At 44.5% G+C, this 19,886-nt stretch overlaps 1 protein-coding gene across 1 annotated transcript in view; it reads left to right on the top strand.

The window, feature by feature from the left end:
- LOC115826583 (NACHT, LRR and PYD domains-containing protein 12-like) overlaps positions 1–19,353 on the top strand; it is a 59,836-nt gene extending 40,483 nt beyond the window's left edge. The window contains exons 9-19 of the mRNA XM_030790462.1: positions 7,195–7,368; positions 9,066–9,239; positions 9,567–9,740; positions 10,162–10,335; positions 10,661–10,834; positions 11,032–11,205; positions 12,715–12,888; positions 16,105–16,450; positions 17,824–17,994; positions 18,270–18,423; positions 19,154–19,353. Coding sequence (XP_030646322.1) covers positions 7,195–7,368; positions 9,066–9,239; positions 9,567–9,740; positions 10,162–10,335; positions 10,661–10,834; positions 11,032–11,205; positions 12,715–12,888; positions 16,105–16,450; positions 17,824–17,994; positions 18,270–18,423; positions 19,154–19,353 — 2,089 coding nt within the window. The remainder of the gene's footprint in view (positions 1–7,194; positions 7,369–9,065; positions 9,240–9,566; positions 9,741–10,161; positions 10,336–10,660; positions 10,835–11,031; positions 11,206–12,714; positions 12,889–16,104; positions 16,451–17,823; positions 17,995–18,269; positions 18,424–19,153) is intronic.
- The last annotated feature ends 533 nt before the right edge of the window (positions 19,354–19,886 follow it).

Genomic DNA, 19,886 nt, shown 5'->3' with positions numbered 1-19,886 from the left:
CGTGACAAATGCATGGACAATGGTTTCTGCATCAGCTAAACATAGTAGGGGCCTAATTTTGGCGATATTGCGGAGATGATAAAAGGCCATTTTGGTAGTGTTCTTGATATGAGTGACAAGCGAGAGACTAGAGTCAAAAATCACACCAAGGTTTTTAGCAGTAGAATTTTGCGAGAGAATGCAGTTGTCAAATTTTAATTTAAGATTGTTAAAAAGATGCTTATGCACAGGGGGTCCAATGACTAGCATTTCTGTCTTACCTGCGTTAAGCATCAGGAAGTTTGAGGACATCCAATTTTTAATGGCACAGAGACATGCCTCAAGGTTAGCCAATTCAGAGCGGTCACTGTGCTTGATTGGTAAGTAGACCTGAGTATCATCAGCATAACAGTGGAAGTTAATGTGATAGCTATGAATAATGTCTCCAAGAGGGAGCATGTAGATAGTCATTGGACCCCCTGTGTGATAGCTATGAATAATGTCTCCAAGAGGGAGCATGTAGATAGAGAAAAGGAGAGGGCCAAGGACCGCCCCCCGAGGGACACCACAGTTAAGCTTTCGATACTCAGATGTCACATTATTGTAGTGGACACACTGCTTTCTCTCTGAGAGATAAGATTTGAACCAGGAGAGCGCCAGGCCACGGATGCCAATTTGATTTTCCAGGCACTTTAACAATATGGTGTGATCGACTGTGTCAAATGCTGCACTCAGATCGAGAAGAATAAGTATTGAGGTATCACCAGCATCCATGGCTAGTAATACATCATTAGTCACTTTAGTTAATGCGGTTTCAGTGGAATGAAAACGCCTAAAGCCTGACTGAAACACTTCAAAGAGGCTGTTGGAGGACATGTATGCGATGAGTTGCGCAGCGACAATTTTTTCGAGTATTTTAGAAAGAAATGGGAGATTAGAGATTGGTCTATAATTATTCAAGCTTTCTGGGTCGAGGTTAGGTCTTTTAAGTAGGGGGCTAATCACGGCTGTTTTGAAAGCAGAGGGTAGAGTGCCCGACTTAATTGACAAATTTAAAAGGTTGAGGATTGTAGGGCCGAGGATCGAGAAAAGTTCGACGTAAAGCTTAGGAGGTAGGGGATCGAGCAGGGAAGAGGCTGGTTTAGCGGAGTGCACCAGTTTGGAGAGCGCGTCTAGGGAGATAGGCTCAAATTGGGTTAAAGAGTGCACATCCTGATTAGGCTCTGGGGCAGCGATGGGGAGTATACCGGCGCATTGATTTTGTTGACTGTTTTTAATATCACAACGGATTAAGTCTATTTTTTGTGAGAAAAAGTCGACAAAGTCGCATGCGGTAATAGAACTGGATTGAGGGGAGTGATTCTGGGTCAATTTTGATACTGTATCAAATAGAAATCTCGGGTTGTTTTTATTGAGATTAATTATTCTTGAGTAATAGGCGGATTTGGCCGTGGAGAGGGCGCATTTATAGGCTATTAAGCTATCATGCCAGGCGAGGCAGAAGACCTCCAGCTTAGTGGCGCGCCAGTTTCGTTCAAATCTTCTGCATGCTTGCTTCAATACACGTGTATCGTTATTAAACCAGGGTGTTATATGTTTACGCCCATTTTTTAGCGTTAATGGTGCTACCGTATCTAAAGCATTGCGGAGGGTACAGTTTATACTGTCTGTCAGATCGTTCAAAGACCTTTGTTGATCATCGAGAGAGCTGAGGGCAGCAGGAAGTAAGTTAGCAAGTGCGGCAGTGGTGGAAGCATTAATGCGGCGGCAGCGACGAACCACGGTGGAGACTACAGGAGGAGAGGGGAGCGTGACCTGGAAGGTGACAAGAACATGGTCAGATAAGGCAGTGGAATAGGGAGAAACAACCACATGAGAGACGGTTAGGCCGCGAGCTAGAATAAGATCTAAGGTGTTGCCATTGGAATGAGTGGGCTCGCAGACGTATTGGTTGAAGCCAAAAGTGTCTAAAATAGAAGTTAATGCTTTATTAAGAGAATCAGAGCTATCATCGATGTGGATATTGAAATCCCCCATTATAAGGATTTTATCCACCGTAGTTACAATGCTAGAGATCAATTCAGTGAAATCATCGAGAAATTGACTATAGGGCCCAGGGGGCCGATAGATCACTACTATGAGGAAGGGTGAGGTACAGCAGGATTGTTTCAGAGAGAGCAGCTCAAAGGAGGTAAAATTTGGTGCATTAAAGATGCTAGGCGAGAATTCAGTGTTATAAATTAAGGCTACACCCCCCCCCCTTTCTTCGCTGCTCGAGCAGCATGTGAAAAGGAATAATTGGGGGGTGAGGCTTCATTTAAAGAAAAATAAACATCTGGCTTCAACCAAGTTTCACACAAACCCATCATGTCAAGGCTAAGATCAGTGATAAGATCGCTGACCAGCAAGGCCTTGTGGGAGAGTGATCTAATATTAATAAAACCGAACTTCAGGGTTATTGGGCTTACAACGATCGAATCGGAAGAGGGGGTCAGTTGAATAGGAATTAAGTTATTGTGGGAAATAGGCTGTCTAAATCTAGGCCGAAGTGGTCTGCGAGGGCGTGAGAGTACGCTAATAGTGAAAGCCAAATTGCTGCTGACAGAGGGATGACCATAGAGCGAGTTATGTTGAGCAACTAAGGCAGAATGAGGACCAGGCTCACAGAGGGAGCTAGTCTCTGCTGAAGCCCCTCCACTAAATGAATAACTAGTCGAATTAATCTTTGCCTTATGTTGGAGGAGAGGAGTCATTGGTTCATGGAACTCAGCAGCCTCTGAGGGGATTTCATTAGCAGGTTCTGTAATCACCTGCGACCTGGCCCGCTCTAGTGGAGGATGTCATAGCTGACTCAGACATCTATCTATGTTACCTGATAAAACAGCAGCGCCATGCCCATTAGGGTGCAGGCCGTCCGTTTTTAGCAAGCCAGGTCGACCCCAGAAAGAGGGCCAGTTATCTACAAAATCAAATCCCTGATCTAAACAAAACTGCGAAAGCCAGCGATTCAGTTGCAATAATCTACTATATCTTTCGTCGTTACCCCTAGCTGGTAGAGGGCCAGAGACAATTAATCGATGCCGACACATCTTTCTGGCGAAGTCACAAGTCCTAGCTATGTTGACTTTTGTGACTTCAGATTGCCTCATTCTAATATCGTTGGTGCCGACATGATTTGGCTGTAGAAGCTCAGCTGGTCATCCAGGGTCATCAATGGTGATCGAAGCGTGGATCGTTGGGGAGCTCTTAGAAGGAAAATAGAGAAGCTCAGTTGTTTCTAGGTTGAGCTTGAGATGGTTAGCAGACATCCAGGAGGTGATGTCTGCTAAACAGGCTGCAACGCATGGCTGGACCTGAGAGTCGGAGGGGGAGAAGGAGAAGAACAGCTGTGTGATCTAGTGTAAAGAGAGAAAAGGAGTGGACCAAGTACGAAACCTTGTGGGACCCCAGTCTGGAAAAGCCGGGGGGGAGACCAATTTCCTCCAAGAGACCTGGTAAGAACGGTCAGACAGGTAGGACTCGAACCATGTGAGTGCGGATCCCGCGAGGCCCATCTCAGCAAGGGATGAGAGAAGAATCTGGTGGTTAACAGTGTCGACTGCTGCGAAGAGGTCTAGAAGTATGAGGGCAGAGCCGAGCGACTTTGCTCTGGCCAAGTGAAGCTCTTCTGTGACTGCGAGGAGGGTCATCTCGGTGGAGCAGCCAGCTTTGAATCACGACTGATTCGGATCCAGGAGATTGTTGTGGAGAAGATAAGGAGAGAGTTGGTTATAGCCTGCGTGTTCCATGGTTTTGGAGAGAAATGGTAGAAGAGATACTGGACGGTAGCTTCTGACATCAGCTGGGTTTAGAGTGGGCTTTTTAAGCAGTGGCTTGACCCCTGCCCTCTTCAAGGTAGAGGGAACTGTACCAGTAGACAGGGAGCTGTTGATCAAGTAGGAAATGGGCAGAATATCCTCAGAGATGGCCTGAAAGAGAGAGGAGGGGACAAGATCAATAGGACAGGTAGTAGAATGGTGGGATTTTATTAGTAGAAGAAGTTCAGAGTCAGTTAGAGGGGAGAAGGAGGAAAAGGTAGTGCGAGGGAGGGAAGGTGCAGGATCCAGCGTGGGAGGGGATAGGGGGTAGGAGTCACAGATCATCAGCAGAAAGGGATGATATAGGAGGAGGGGAGAGGAGGGAGGAAAAAGTAAAGAAGAGTTTGCGAGGGTTGGAAGAGGCAGAGTGGACCCTTGAGTGAAAGGAAGAAGACTTGGCAGAGGATAGGGTAGAGGAGAAGGAAGAAAGAAGAGAGTGGTAGTGGGATAGGTCGTCTGGAGATTTCGATTTTCACCATCTCCTTTCAGCCGTGTGAAGTTTGGCTCTAGGGACCGGGAGCGGAGACACGAGCCGGTTTGGTAATGGGGGGACAGAGAGTAACCAGGGAGGAAGGTAGCACAGAGAGGAAAGAAGAGGATTCCTCCTCCTCAGAAAGAAGTGAGAGGGATTCTGCAGGAGGGAGAGAAGAGCAGATGGCAGAAGAGAAGGCACTAGAGGAGAGGGTGTGAAGGTTACGTTTAGCGGAGACTGACAGGGTGGGAGCAGAGGATTTCAGGAAGGGTGAGATCAAGAGGCAGAGAGATAGGAAGAAGTGATCCCAGGCATGGAGAGGTGTAACTGTGAGATCAGGAACAGGACAATGTCTTGTGAAGAGAAGGTCCAGCTGGTTGCCAGCCTTGTGCGTTGCAGGGGACTCCACTAGGGTGAAGTTGAAGGATTGGAGGAGGGAGAGGGGGCCAGCAGACTGAGTAGAATTCAGTGGAAGACTGAAGTCTCTGAGTCGCAGGATGGGAGTGCCATCCTCAGGGAAGGAGCTGAGGAAGGTGTCCAGTTCATCCAGGTATGACTGCAGAGGGCCTGGTGGACGATAGAGAACAGTCATGTGCGGTTTACAAGGGGAAGAAACAGAAACAGCATGATATTCAAAAGATGTGGGGGAAATGGAAGGGAGAGAGGTGACTCGGATGCTCCATGAGGGGAAACCCCTCCCTGAGGATCTGGGGGTGTGGGAGATGGCAAAGGCAGAGGAGAGGGCAGCAGGACTGGCTGTGTTCTCCAGCATGATCCAGTGAGGCCCAGGAAGAGAGGGGACAGCATGGAGGCCTGAGCAGAGATGAAGTCAGCCTTCTGTACCGCAGTTCCAGAGGCCACCTAAAAAGGCCAACAGTAGTGTCAGTAGAGCGTGTTGGATGAATGAGGTTAGACAGGTTATGACTGCGAAGATGCAGGGGCCACCACCTCTGAGGACTGAGAGGGGAAACTCGAACAGGAAGGGGGAGATGACACATAATTAGTGTAAGTGCGGGAGAGAGAGAAAGATATTCAGAACAATAGGCATAGAAGCACAATTTCAGTTCCACAAGGTTAGAACAATAAGCGTAGTGGCACAACTACAGCACAGGGAATAGGAGAAAGGAACACAATAACCGGGTGAGTAGCAGGCAGGAAGCAGTTGTGTCAGCGTGCTCGTTGTACCTCCTTGGTGGATTCCCACAGGTAGACTCCCTTGCTTTAGTCTGACCGAGTCTTCATCTGACGAGACAAAGGAGGTGAGCCTGCTACAGCTGCCACTTAGCAGAGGCACTACTCCTAAAGAGCATTGTGACTCACAGCATTTGTGGCTTATGGGCAGGCTATAGCCCCACCCCCTCAGGAACCAGAACAAACCAGAAATCGGCTGTGGCACAAACAAACAAATGCAAATCAGCAACTCAGCAGCTGACACAACAGTAATTCAAGCTACCGAGTAAAATAAACTAGAGACGCTACCAAACAGGACGCAGTTATAAATTGACAAAGAAACCTGGTCAAAAGGTGAACCCATAAGGATCTACCACAAAGTAAGTTATGGACAGCGAACGACAACAGAGTAAACAGAAATTGCGGCTACCGAATAAAAATGATGCGCACACATCTTTTCAGCAAAGTGGGGAGTCTCATGCAAACATTGCATTGACCAGCCTGGAGTCTCAAACTCAACACAAAGGAATATATTTAGATTGAACTGGGATACAGAATAAATACTAGGCCAAGACCACCCTCCATTTCTGATAAGAAAAACAACAAGGACAAACAGCTTTAAACCACAGGCCAATATAATCTCTGTAACTGCCCAGTTTTGCTAGCCTCCCGGATTTTCCCCAGAATTACGAAATCGGGAAGTCCGGTCTGCAACATGCAAAAGTAGTTCATGACACTACCCAATTTGCATGACGCTTTACGACAATACATATATTTCTGCATCCCCTGCCCGATTTACAATGTTTTAATACGTCATATTTCATAACTATGCTATGCTATTCTATTATGCTAAGCCTGTGGACTATAAACTATGCTAGGCTAAACTAAACTAAACTATGCTATGCTAATATGCTGAGCTTACAGAGAGTCTTTGGGGAAAAAAACAACACTTCAGTAACGTTATCAGTATATGGTAACACTCTATCTCTCAACGAAAACCATACGTGTTCTTTGTCCCGTAAAATGTTTATGCATGAACAGTACAGATCTAGCACTGCTGGAGCACGTCATGTAGTGTGTTGTAACGGTTATATTGTGCTGTGCCTTTAAGAGCACATTGTGCAGCTGCGCCTGCGTATGTTGGGGGGAAATTAGTCTCTCTCTCGTGTGGAACAAGTGCAGTGCTAACTGTCTGATTCTACCACCGAAAAAAAACGTAACGCGACAGCTTGTATATCCCCCTTTCTGTTTTATTTTCGCTAGTCTGAAGTGCATGTATGTCCAGATTAGTATGCCGTGGAGACCCGGCATTATATGGTCGACGCTTTATTATTAAACTGACCCCTATGAGTACCACCAACTACGTTGTCCTGCCTCTTCCATGGTGTCTCCAGTCTTCAACCGACGAAGCTAAAGCGCTACAGTGTGCACACCAGATACTGCACATGCGTATTTCAGTCTGGACTTCCGGACTTTTGTACTTCTGGCAAAATCGGGCAGCGCTCAATATCAACTGGGCATGTGTGTTGCAGACCAGACTTCCGGATTCCGTAATTCTGGGAAAAATCTGAGAGGCTAGCAAAATCGGGCAGCTACAAACTCTACCAATGTTATAGTAGGCATAATGTTAGAATAATATTGGTTCTGTTAACAACTGAATGTGCTTTTACTTTTAGTGAACAATACCGACATTTTTGTTGCTGTTTTCATTTTTAGGCTGAATAATTGTAACCTAACAGAGAAGAGCTGTTCAGCTCTAGTCACAGTTCTCAGCTTAAACTCTTCCAGTCTGAGAGAACTGGACCTGAGTAACAATGATCTGCAGGACTCAGGAGTGAAGCTGCTCTCTGCTGGTTTGGAGAACCCACACTGTAAACTGGAGACACTGAGGTGAGTATGAATGGAGGAAAAGAGTACATTTCCTCCAGACTGGTGAATCATTAGAGTCTAGTTACAGAAGTTTTGTTTTAAATCTACACCAACATGCAGACTGACCCATATTACAATCCACAATTTGTGAAATACAACTTTTTTCTCTGTTGTTGTCTTATGTTGTTACTCTTCTTAGATGGATGGGATGGTGTTTTGTTTTCAGTGAATATTTCCATTCATAGTTACATTGGCCTGTAAACCTAAGGGAAAAAAGTGTCTGATATCAGAAAACAATTAGTTAGCAAGTATTCAAAAAGAGCAAAATACTTATGAATCAAACCAGAACTGAAAGATGTGTTCTCTTGGTTTAGTGATGTTCTCTTGTTTTATGTTCTCTCCCTGAATCTTCTTTCATGACATTTTATTTTGGACAAAATTATGGAATCTGATTATATTCGTGGGTATAGCTTGTTATGTTTTTGTTAGATTAGCAGAGCCTGTGCCTTTTTCTATTTTATAAAGCACCATGCCGCACTTTTCCAACAGACAGAGAGTAGATTATGTAAAATCTACAAATATATACTTTCCAGCAAAGTAATACGTCATGTAATGAAGTAGGTAGTTTCATGCAAACATTGCATTGACCAGCCCAGAGGTAAGCTGGGATATAGAATAAATACTAGACCAAGACAACCCTCCATATCTAAGAAGAATAACAACAAGGAAAAACAGCTTTAAATCATAAGCCAATATAAACTCCACCAGTGTTATAGTAGGCATAATGTTCCCGAATATTGGTTGTATTCATGAATACTTGTGCTTTTACTTTTAGGACAGTGAACAATACCGACATTTTTGTTGCTGTTTTCATTTTTAGGCTGAATAATTGTAACCTAACAGAGAAAAGCTGTTCAGCTCTAGTCCCAGTTCTCAGCTTAAACTCTTCCAGTCTGAGAGAACTGGACCTGAGTAACAATGATCTGCAGGACTCAGGAGTGAAGCTGCTCTCTGCTGGTTTGGAGAACCCACACTGTAAACTGGAGACACTGAGGTGAGTATGAATGGAGGAATAGAGTACATTTCCTCTGAACTGGAGAATCATTTAGAGTCAAGTTACAGAAGCTTTGTTCTAAATCAGTGCACCATCTTGCAGATCCATATTACAATTCAATATTTGTGAAATACAATTTTTTTCTTTGTTGTTATCTTGTGTTGTTATCTTAGATGGATGGGATGGTGTTTTGTTTTCAGTGAATATCTTCATTCACAGTTTCTTTGGCCTGTAAACTTAAGGGAGAAAAGTGTCTAATATATCAGAAGACAGTCAGAAGCAAGTATTCCAAACAGAACAGAATACTTCTGATACGTGTCAAACCAGAACCACTGAACAATTTGTCCACTTATTTTAGTGATGTTCTCTTGTTTTATGTTCTCTCTCTGAATCTTCTTTTATGACATTTTATTTGGGACAAAACTATACAATCTGATTATATTCAAGGCATTGTTTGTTTAATTTTGTTAGATTAGCAGAGCCTGTGCCTCTTTCTATTTTATCAAGCACTGTGCAGGACTTTTCCAACAGACAGAAAGTAGATTGTGGAAGATCTGCAAGTATACACTTTCCAGCAAATTAATACTTCATGTAATGTTTCAAACCACAAATGCTGAAAAATTCATTCTTTTATTTCGGTGACAAAACAATGCTGTCTCTCTAGAATTTCAGGCTGTAATTCAACAGAGGAAGGAAATGCTGCTCTGGCTTTAGCTCTGAGATCAAACCCCTCACACCTAAGAGAGCTGGATCTGAGTAAGAATAAACTAGGAAATTCAGGCGTGAAGCTGCTCTCTGCTCTACTAGAGAAACCACAATGTGCAGTGGAGAAACTGGAGTGAGTAATGTTTTTTTTTTTCACAAAGATTGAAAACATTTTATTCTAAGAAATTGTAATTACATAGCATTTCACTCTTAGTAATTTGTCATGAAACAATATTATATCTTATCGCAGTAAATAATCTGTTTAGGAGAAATAGTCTTATTTACCATAGTAATTTGAGGATGAGGATTAAGTCAGGGGGTGCCGTCATATTTTGATTTGACTGTTGTGGCCTGTAAAGCCCTTTGAGACTGTAAACAGTGATATTGGGCTCTAAATAAACTTGAACTTGAACTTGAACTTAATCACTGAATCCACCCACCCCACTCCACACACACACAGACTGTGTAAGTGCAGTATAACAGAACAAGGCTGCAGGGCTCTGGCTTTAGCTCTGAGGTCAAACCCCTCACACCTGAGAGAGCTGAATCTGAGTGATAACAAACTAGGAGACTCAGGAGTGAAGCAGCTCTCTGCTCTACTGGAGAATCCCCATTTTAGAGTGGCGAAACTAAGGTGAGTAGTTTATCTGATCTGTTGAATAAAAGTAAACATAACTTCTGATGATGTAATATCAGAACAAACAAATATAATCAATATCTCTTAAAAGCAAAGATAAATGTTGTTCTACTGCTGTTGTCTTGAATACTTTATTCAGGAAACAAAAATATGTATGCTCATTGATTCAATCTTCATAATCTTCTTTTGACACTGACAAAGAATAGTTTGATGCTATTTTTAAAGCATTAATGATTACACAGTGTTACACCAGACCAATTTAAACTGATTCAAATAACACATAGAGTATGTGATTAGCTACAATGACATACTGAATATTTAAAAAAAAAAAACTTTCTCTGCCACACCTCTCATACAATGTCAATATGTACATCATCCAAATCCATATTCAGTGCAACTCAACTGCAACTGTCCCTAGTCTTTCAGACTGCAGTATAACAGAGCAAGGCTGTATTGCTCTGGCTTCAGCTCTGAGATCCAACCCCTCACACCTGAGAGACCTGGATCTCAGAGGGAATGAACCAGGAGAAACAGGAGTGAAATTACTCTCAGCTTTACTGGAGAATCCACATTGTAAATTGAAGAAACTGGGGTCAGTCATCTCTAGCAATGACAAAATTCTTTACTTATGGAATTGTAGCAAACAATCTGGTCATGCATTTTGCTTTGAAATTTGGATCCACAGTTAAAAGTGCCAATCATCCAAAGTGGGGTTAGCTGCAAATATTTTACTTTTCCAGTTGATGAACATATCCAGTTCCCCTCATGCTGCCTCACTGCTAGAAGAACACAAAAAGTAACAGTTTCTAATAGCAACACCTCTCTCTCTCTCTCTCTCTCTCTCTCACTCTCTCTCTCTCTCTCTCTCTCTCACTCTCTCTCTCTCTCTCTCTCACTCTCACTCTCTCTCTCTGTAGTCTGTGTAAGTGCAGCATAAAGCAGGAAAGTTGCGCTGCTCTGGCTTCAGCTCTGAGGTCAAATCCCTCATACCTGAGAGCACTGAATCTTAGTGAGAATAAACTAGGAGACTCAGGAGTGAAGCTTCTCTCTGCTTTACTTGAGGATACACATTGTAAACTGGAGAAGCTGAAGTGAGTAAACCCCCATCCAGTATGATGTAGTGGTGTATAGTGAACAGAGGTTTATATCGAGTAATTTTTTAATCAAATTATGAGAACCAATGTTTTTCAGAACATATCTTAGACGAACACAGTGGGCTATTGAGAAGAGCATAGGTGTGACTTACCAGAGTAATCTCTGACAGATTTCTCTCTCTCCCTCTATGCAGTCTGTTTCAGTGCAGCATAACACAGGAGGGGTTTGCTGCTCTGGCTTCAGCATTGAATTCAAATGCCTCACACCTGATAGAACTGAACCTGGGTGAGAATAAACCTGGACACTCTGGGGTGAAGCTGATCTGTGCTGTGCTCAAGGATCATTACTGTAAATTGGAGAAACTGGAGTGAGTTCTGTTTTTTCAAAGAGCAAACAGAAACATCCTCAGTAAACAAAAAGGCTCTTTTCTTAATGAATCACACACACACACACACACGTTATGCTGTACCACAGTGGGAAAAGCTCCAGAAAAAGTGGTAAGAGACACTAAAACATAGGGTTATTAGTGTAATTACCTAGTGGGGCTTTATTATAGAAGTGTGGAGTTGAGAAGATCCATGAGTTGCTTGTTTTAATTAGAAGTACTGCTCTGTAGGTCCTGGTTGTAATGATTAAGAGGTAGCAGAGACTGGGTCAGGGTTATGACAGGTAGCTCTGGTATTTGGGTTGAGCAATGAGGCACAGCTCGGAACCCCAGTTACATCCAGGTGCTGCTGGTCTATGTGACTGAGGGCCTTAAGAACATAGTGGTTGAGGATTGTGTTATGTCCCAGGTCTAGAGGTACTAGGGCACAGCACAAAAGTGACGGAGACCAAAGTGCGTAACAAAAGATATTTACAAGTTTATTTACTACCAAACGAAAGAAAAAGAAAAGGGAGAACAGCGTTGGGGTTTGCCCAGGCCAAAATATTAAACAAAACGAAAACTAACTATTTGGTAAACCCTACCTATTCTTACAGAAAAGAAAAGACCAAAATAAAGACAAGTACTACCCTGGCTCTCTATCTAACCAAACACAGAAGAAAAGATCAGCAAACAAAAATGGCAGCTCACCCCTATAGCTCTCAGGCGGAAATAGGACAGATGTTACAGCACACACAACACTACACACAATCTTATACAGACTTAGGCACAAACAAATACAACAATGACAGTTTTTTTTTAGACGAAGGAGGAACACTTAAGCAAATACTCTACAACACAGATACTCTTTCTTTCTCTCAATCTGTTTTTTTGCTCTCCACTGGTCCGTTCGCCTTTTTAAAAGCTTCACCCGCAGCCTGCAGGAAACCCCATCTCCGCACATCTGCAGGGAGACACACACCCACACAATGAAGCAACAGAAACATACACAAGAACAAGAACTAATGACCACGGGTCATAACAATTGGTCTAGGAATCAAATGGTTTTGGGTTCCAGCCCTAGATGTGTCTCTAATGAAATAAATAAATAAAATGCAAACAGTTTGAGGTACTCGTGGTTCCTGTGACATTTTGACAGACCTAGCTACTTTGCCCTTACAGACACTGGGCATATTCGGCGTTGGTAGGGGAGTCACAGGGTACATATATTTTCTGTCCTTAAGTTAAATAAATTTGAGTGTGAGGTAGCATTTGAACAACATGTTTGTTCCTTTGAAGTGAACTGTAGCTAATAGGGACCTGATAGAAGTGTTTTAGTTATAAATGTTATCATATATCACACACACCATCTCAGGTGTGTTTGGGTGTGTGTGTATGTGCACTGAATTTAGAATAGATCCAGAATAGATTTTGAAATTTTGATGTAAATTTGTGGTAAATGAAAACATTGTATATAGACTGAACATTCAAAAACTTCTCTCCCCTCTCTAGACTTGCAGACTGTAGTATAACAGAGGAAGGATATGCTGCTCTGGCTTCAGCTCTGAGATCAAACCCCTCACACCTGAGAGAACTGGACCTCAGAGGGAATGATCCTGGAGACTCAGGCGTGAAGCTGCTCTCAGATTTACTGGAGGATCCACACTGCAAACTGGACTCACTGAGGTGAACATGTTGTAACAGTGTGCAGAGCAGATATATGGATTGAAAATGTGTAGAATTCAAAACTTAGGAAAAAAAATCTTGTAAAAATCAAATACAATATAATATTAACTTAAACTGTGCTCTTATTACGGGATTCAGATCCCCACTCATCAGCTGAATCCTGGTGCATGCATTTTCCTTAGCAACCAGAGATGTCTAGTTGAACTTAATCAGGTAACTTAGTTTGTGTCCTTGGTAAAGTGGACCCAGATGCAGACTAAACAAAATAGGCTGAATCACTTAACAAAGTAGACTTAAGGTCTTCAAGAGATCCCCAATGCTTGAATTTGAGATGTACACAGGAAGCATACAAAACTGAGATGCAGAGTAGAGCATAGGTAGTAAAGGGCACAAATGCAAATAATAATAAATCAACACAGTTTAAACACTAACCAAGACAAAACACAAAATACGAAACAAAAAATCTTATCATCCTTTGACGAAGACCAGAGGGAGCAGCAGCCAGGTCACGGGACCTCCACCTCTCTAGGAACAGCTCTGGACATTCCCTCTTGGCAATCAGATTGGAGGTGGTTGAATTCACAAATCAAGTCAGCTTAAAGGATGTTTCAGGTGAGGCCCAATGGTCGCTCCGCTGGCTTGTATTTCTTGCTGTCTGCCAGGCTCTGACAGCTTTCACTGGACCCACTGGGAGCCCAGCACATGACTTACAATAATGTGGGGAGAAGGGGATGACTCCCTGAGACAGGATCAAAGATGTGTCAGGCAGATACCAGTGACAGGTGAGCAGGAGGTTATGAGGTGTCTGCATATAGGAGGCTGGGGGCCACAGGCTTTAGGTGAAAGACATGGAAAATCAGTGAATCCTCATGGTCCTAGGCAGTTGGATATGATAGCAGACTGGATTTACTCTCCTGAGGACTTCAAAGGGTCTGATGAAGTAGAAGTCAGTTTCCAGGATTGAACCCTCCAGCAAGGATCCTTCCAACTCAATCTGTCAAAAACAGAACTCCTGGTCAGCTCAGCCAGTCCTTCCATTCATCAGAAGAATCTCTGTTCAGCTTAGCTCTTCTTCACTGCTAGCATCTAACTCTGCCAGAAACCTAAGAGTGATGATAGATGACCAGCTGACTCCAGATCTATACAACTATGGGAAACTCAAACCATATCTATCAGAGCATGCAGCCTAACTTCTTGTCCAGGCTCTTGTAATCTCAAAACTAAAGTGCTGCAACTCTCTCCTGTCATGTACTGGCATACACTACCATACCCCTCCACATGATTCACAATGCCACTGCACATCTTGTCCTCAATCAACCAAAGTAGGCACATGTCAAACCCCACTTCATCTCCCTTCACTGGCTCGAATTTAAGTCCCTGATGCTGCCTTTCAGATCAACCAGTGGAACCGCTTCTCCATACACTGAAGCACTCATTAGGGCTTACTTTCAGTCTGTGAGGGAACAGCATTTGGTGAAAAAAAGACAGGACAGAACTTAAATAAAATAAATAGTACAATGCACAGGCGCAAATCATAACCAGTCAACAAATGAGAACCCCATTAACCAAGACAAAGCACAAAAACTCTAAAGACAAAGTCATGTGGCCTTCTAAAGATAACTAAAGCAATCAGTAGCCCAAATCCTCAGAGCTCAGATACGAAGCCTAACCTAAAAAGGATATTTTTTATACTGCCCTAATTATGCTACTGGTTATATTTTTCAATGTTGAACTAACTCTTTTGTCTGTAGACTGGACTGGAGCCTGTCCTGGACTATTTAAGAGAATTGGAACAGTGGTGAGGTATAAAATGGTCAGTGACATAAATATTCTTCTTCTCTCTGCAGGCTATTGAAAGATCCTCTGGCAGAGGAAGCCTGTGCTGCTCTGACCTCAGCTCTAAGTAAAAACCCTTTACTGCTGAGAGAGCTGAATCTAAGTCAGGATGAACTATATAGCTCAGGAGTGAAGCAGTTCACTGCTCTACTGAAGGATCCACACTGCAGACTACAGAAACTGGAGTGAGTACGTTTTTAAAATGCATTCCATCTGCAGTTCATCAGCCTGAAGCACTACCTCCACAACAAGATACAGGGGGAGGCACACCAATGCTTCTAGCTCTGTATGTTGGGTGTGTGGTGGAGTCTGTTGTTGCTGACTGTAAATTCTTTCATATGGTGTAGGGGGTCTGGATTGTGATCTCACTGATGGGTCAAATGGGAACAATCTCAGGTTATAGTAATCACACAATTAAGAAACTGTAGGTATTAAATGATGATTTGGGGTTACACTGGGCTTTCTGCTCTTCCCCCTGCTTCTCTTATTCTCTGTTTGACAAACCTTCCTTGACCTGTCTCCTATTTCTTGACTTGGCCTTGTACATTTAAGTATCGTGGATTTAAATGAAATGAACATTAGTTATTGACTTTTTAAAATGAGTCAAGATAAGAGTTAAGAGTTGCTTGTCAGTGCTTCTGCCAGGACTGTGAAACTCACTACTGTGGTTCACTGGCTTAGATATTGATTGAACTTGTTTTGACCTATCTTTTGCCTAACGATTTGGATTTGTTTGCTCTGTGGATTTTTGGTTTTGACCCTGGTCTGGACTTGACTTTGTTTTTGAGATTGCTTTCCAGTTTTTAAAATAAGCCTAATTTTACCTACTGGGTCTGTGATTGGATCTTGACCTGTCAACCCTTACAGTACAATCTGACCATTATGGACCCAGCAGACCCTTGGTCACGTGAAGGCTGCTCTGGAACAGCAGGGAAGAATGCTGGGAAGACACCAGGTTCAACTGGACTCGCTAAGAAAGACCCTGGACTCGCTCGCTACTAATATTGCCAACATGACGGCTTGTATCAAGCCTCTCTGGCTAGCCCAGAGTAACCCACAAGCCATAGCATCTCTTCACCTGATACCCCAGTGCCCCCTGTTCTCTTCTGTCCCAACTCACTTTTGAGCTGCAACCTTCTACATTCCCCACTTTTATGATGGCGCCGGTGACGACGGCCGCTGTCACTCGGCGTCGCCCTCAACTTTGCTTTTTTCTTATTCTTTTAGTGTTATTTTCCAGTCTTTTCACCACTTGTCATGCGCTAATCACATACGGTAGACAGACTCTGCTGGACATTAGTCCCACAATCTAGCTCGTTACCATTGGACTTTCCTTCTGTTGGATTTAATCTACCTTGGTTACCTTGGCTACCTGGGCAGAAGCGTCGCCGCCGGAGGAGAAGGGGGAAAAGAGCCGGAGTCCTGGAGACTGCAGGGAGAGGGACACACCATCCACATCGGGGGTACAGCAGTGGAGAGGGTCAGCAGCTTCAGATTCCTGGGGATTAACATCAGCGAGGATCTAAGCTGGTCACACCACACAGGAGTGGTCGTCAAAGCACCAAGACAGCGGCTCTTCTTCCTCCGACGACTGAGAAGGTTCAGGATGGACCCCAGGATACTCACCAACTTCTACAGGTGCACCATAGAGAGTATCCTGACTGGCAGCATCACGGCCTGGTATGGCAGCTGCACCGCTCACGACTGCAAAGCTCTGCAGAGGGTGGTCAGATCAGCGCAGCGCATCACCAGGACTGAGTTGCCAGCCATCCAGGACCTCTACAGCCAGCGCTGCAGGAGGAAGGCACAGCGGATCCTCGCTGACCCCAGCCATCCCAGCCACAGACTGTTCACGCCATCCGGCAAACGGTACAGGAGGATCCGGACCCGTACCAGCAGGTTCAGAGACAGCTTTTTCCTCCAAGCAGTCAGACTTCTGAATCACTGACACCACACATGCACCCATTGTTTGGACCCTTAGACTGAAAGAGGTCTACATTACATTGCACTGCATACCCACTCAATATTGCACTGTTCATCTACCCAATCCGATAGTGTGTACACCACAACTGTCTATGCTGCTGCACATGCTGTTGCACATGCACTTTAAGACTGTTCCACTCAGGACTGTTCATCCACTACACATTCTTATACTCCTATACTCTTATATCTTCTTATATTTTTATATTTCTATACTGTACACTCTATTTATTGCACATGTACATATATATTCCCTTATATACCTCCTTATATTACCCCTATATTTACCTTTTATTGTTCTTTCATTATCATTATTTAACTGCTACACTTGCAAGTTGAGCTGGCCCCGAGCCCAAGAATTTCATTGCTGATAATGATGTCCACATTGTTATCTAGTAAATGACAATAAAACTTGAAACTTGAACGAGCTAAGGTGGCCTATGTAATCACTCAGTTGTCTGGTTGGGTGAGGCAGTGGGGAACAGCTGTCTGGGAGGCTAAGTCATCCTGTTGTAAAGATTTCCAGTCCTTTTCCACAGAGATGGGGAGAGTGTTTGACCGCTCAAAACATGAGCGTGAGGCTGCTTGCGAGTTGCTGCATATGCGCCAGGGGCACAGGTCCATGTCTGATTATGCCATCAAATTCAAGACCCTGGCCACTTCCAGTGGGTGGAACGCAGATGCACTATATGAAACCTTCCTGAATGGCCTCTCTGAAAATGTCCAAGATTAGCTAATCACCAAGATCTACCCGACACCTGTGTGGCCTGGGTGAACCTGGCCATCCGAATCGATGCACGGCTACAGCAGCATCACTGAGGTAGATTTCCCAGGGGTCCTCTGAGGGCCAGTCAACCAGCCCTCCCATGTCCTCCATCTCTGTTCCATTCACACGCTTCGGAGCCTGGACCTATGCAAATTGACCATGCCTGCCTGACCCCAGCTGAAAGACAAAGAATAACCACTTGTTCATGCCTGTATTGTGGCCAGCCGGGTCATCGCCACCTGCCCAGTAAAAGCCGACACTCACCAGTAGGATGAGGAGTGCCATTGAGCATGACTCCTGTGAAACTCTCCTCGATGCAACTCACTACTCTCCCTGTCACTCTTGAATGGAAGGATCAACGACCCAAAGCCTTGATGTTGATTGATTCTGGAGCCGAGGAGAACTTCATTGACTCCTGCATGGCTGCTCAGTGGGGGTTGCCCACTTCTTCGCTTGAGTTGCCATTGGTGGCCCATGCATTGAATGGGCAGAGATTGGCCAACGTCACCCATATCAGCACTCCGGTGAGTCTCAGCTTTTCTGGCAACAATTACGAACAGTTAAACCCATATGTCATTGATTCCCCTCAGGCTCCCATCATCCTTAGTCACCCTTGACTAGCCAGACATAACCCACACATAGACTAGAGCAGCATCACAATTGTGGGTTGGAGCCCATTCTGTCTTTCATTGCGTCCGTCATGCTCAACTCCTCTGTTTTCAGAACTTGAACCTCCAGAGGAGTTTCCAGATCTGTCAGCCGTTCCTCCTGAGTACATGGACCTGAAGGCCATGTTCAGCAAATCCACGTCACGTCCTTTCCCCCACATCACCCTTTTGGCTGCACCATAGATCTTCTGCCCGGCACTTCTCCTCCTAGAGGGCACATCTACTCTCTGACCCAGCCTGAAACGGAAGCCAGGAATGAGTCCATCCAAGAGTCCCTGTCTGCAGGTATAATCTGTTCTTCCTCTTTACCCGCAGGCGTGGGATTCTTCTTTGTTGAGAAGAAAGACGGTTTTCTCTGTCTATGCATAGACTACCGGGGCCTCAACAATATAACCATTAAGAACCGCTACCCTTTTCTCTTCATGACTTCAGCCTTTGAACTGCTTCAGCGGGCATCTGTCTGTTACCAAGCTTGATCTCTGCAATGCTTACCACCTGGTCTGAATCTGTGAGGGGGATGAATGGAAGACGGCTTTCAACACCCCCTTGGGCCATTATGAGTACCTGGTCATGCCCTTTGGATTAACTAATGCACCTGCTATGTTCCAGGCCCTAGTCAGCGATGATCTTGGGGATATGTTGAACTTCTTTGACTTCGTCTATCTGGACGACATTCTGATCTTTTCCAAGTCCCTTACTGACCATGTTTCTCATGTCTGCAGGGTCCTCCAATGTCTACTAGAAAATCAGCTCTTTATAGAAGCAGAGATATGTGAGTTCCATTGGGACACAGTGTCTTTCCTCGGATATGTTATCTCAGGCGGCACAATCCAGATAGAACGGCAAAAGATCAAGATGGTGATAGACTGGCTTGCACCTACTAACCATCAGGAGCTATAGCGCTTTCTGGGTTTTGCAAATTTTTACCGCCGTTTCATCTGGAATTATAGCACATTGGCTGCACCTCTCACTGCCTTAACCTCAATGGTTGTAAAATTCTCCTGGTCCCCTGCAGCAGAAGTAGCCTTCCATGATCTGAAACAGTGCTTTACCTCAGCGCCTATCCTGATCCAGCCTGACCCCAACCTTCAGTTCACCATGGAGGTTGATGCTTCCAATGTTGGCGTCGGAGCATTCCTCTCTCAGCGTTCCCCCAAGGTCTGTAAGATCAATCTATGTGCCTTCTACTCCCACCGCCTCACTCCAATGGAGTGAAATTATGACCAATGGCCAGACTGAGCAGGCTAACCAACAATTTGAGATAATGTTACAGTGCATGGCTTCCCAGAATCCTTCCTCATGGCGCCAGCAGTTCCCTGAGCAGAGTATACCATCGATTCCCACATGTCCTCATCCTCTGGCCTGTCTCCCTTTGAGTCTTCCCTTGGCTATCAGCCTCCACTGTTCCCGGACCAGGAGGAAGAGGTCAGCGTGCCCTCTGCTGAGGCCTTCATCTGCCGCTGTCATCGGACGTGGAGGCGCACATGCTCAGCCCTTCTTCGTACTGCAGCATGTGTGGCTCTCCACCTGAGACCTTCCCCTCAGAGTGGATTCCCGCAAGTTTGCTCCTCAGTTCATCAGACCCTTCCCTATACTCAAAGTTATCAGCCCCGCTGCAGTCCGTCTCAAGCTTCCTACCACCCTACACTGCATTCACCCCACTTTTAATGTTTCCCAAGTCAAGCCATTAATCTGTAGCCCCCTGTCCTGCCCCCAACCCCAACCCCTCCCCCCCACATCCCTGGCTC

The sequence above is a fragment of the Chanos chanos genome, chromosome 13 (assembly GCF_902362185.1).
Source record: "Chanos chanos chromosome 13, fChaCha1.1, whole genome shotgun sequence".
Classification (NCBI taxonomy): Eukaryota; Metazoa; Chordata; class Actinopteri; order Gonorynchiformes; family Chanidae; genus Chanos; species Chanos chanos.
The sequence above is the reverse complement of the archived record's forward strand: the minus strand, read 5'-3'. Positions and strand labels throughout refer to the sequence as shown.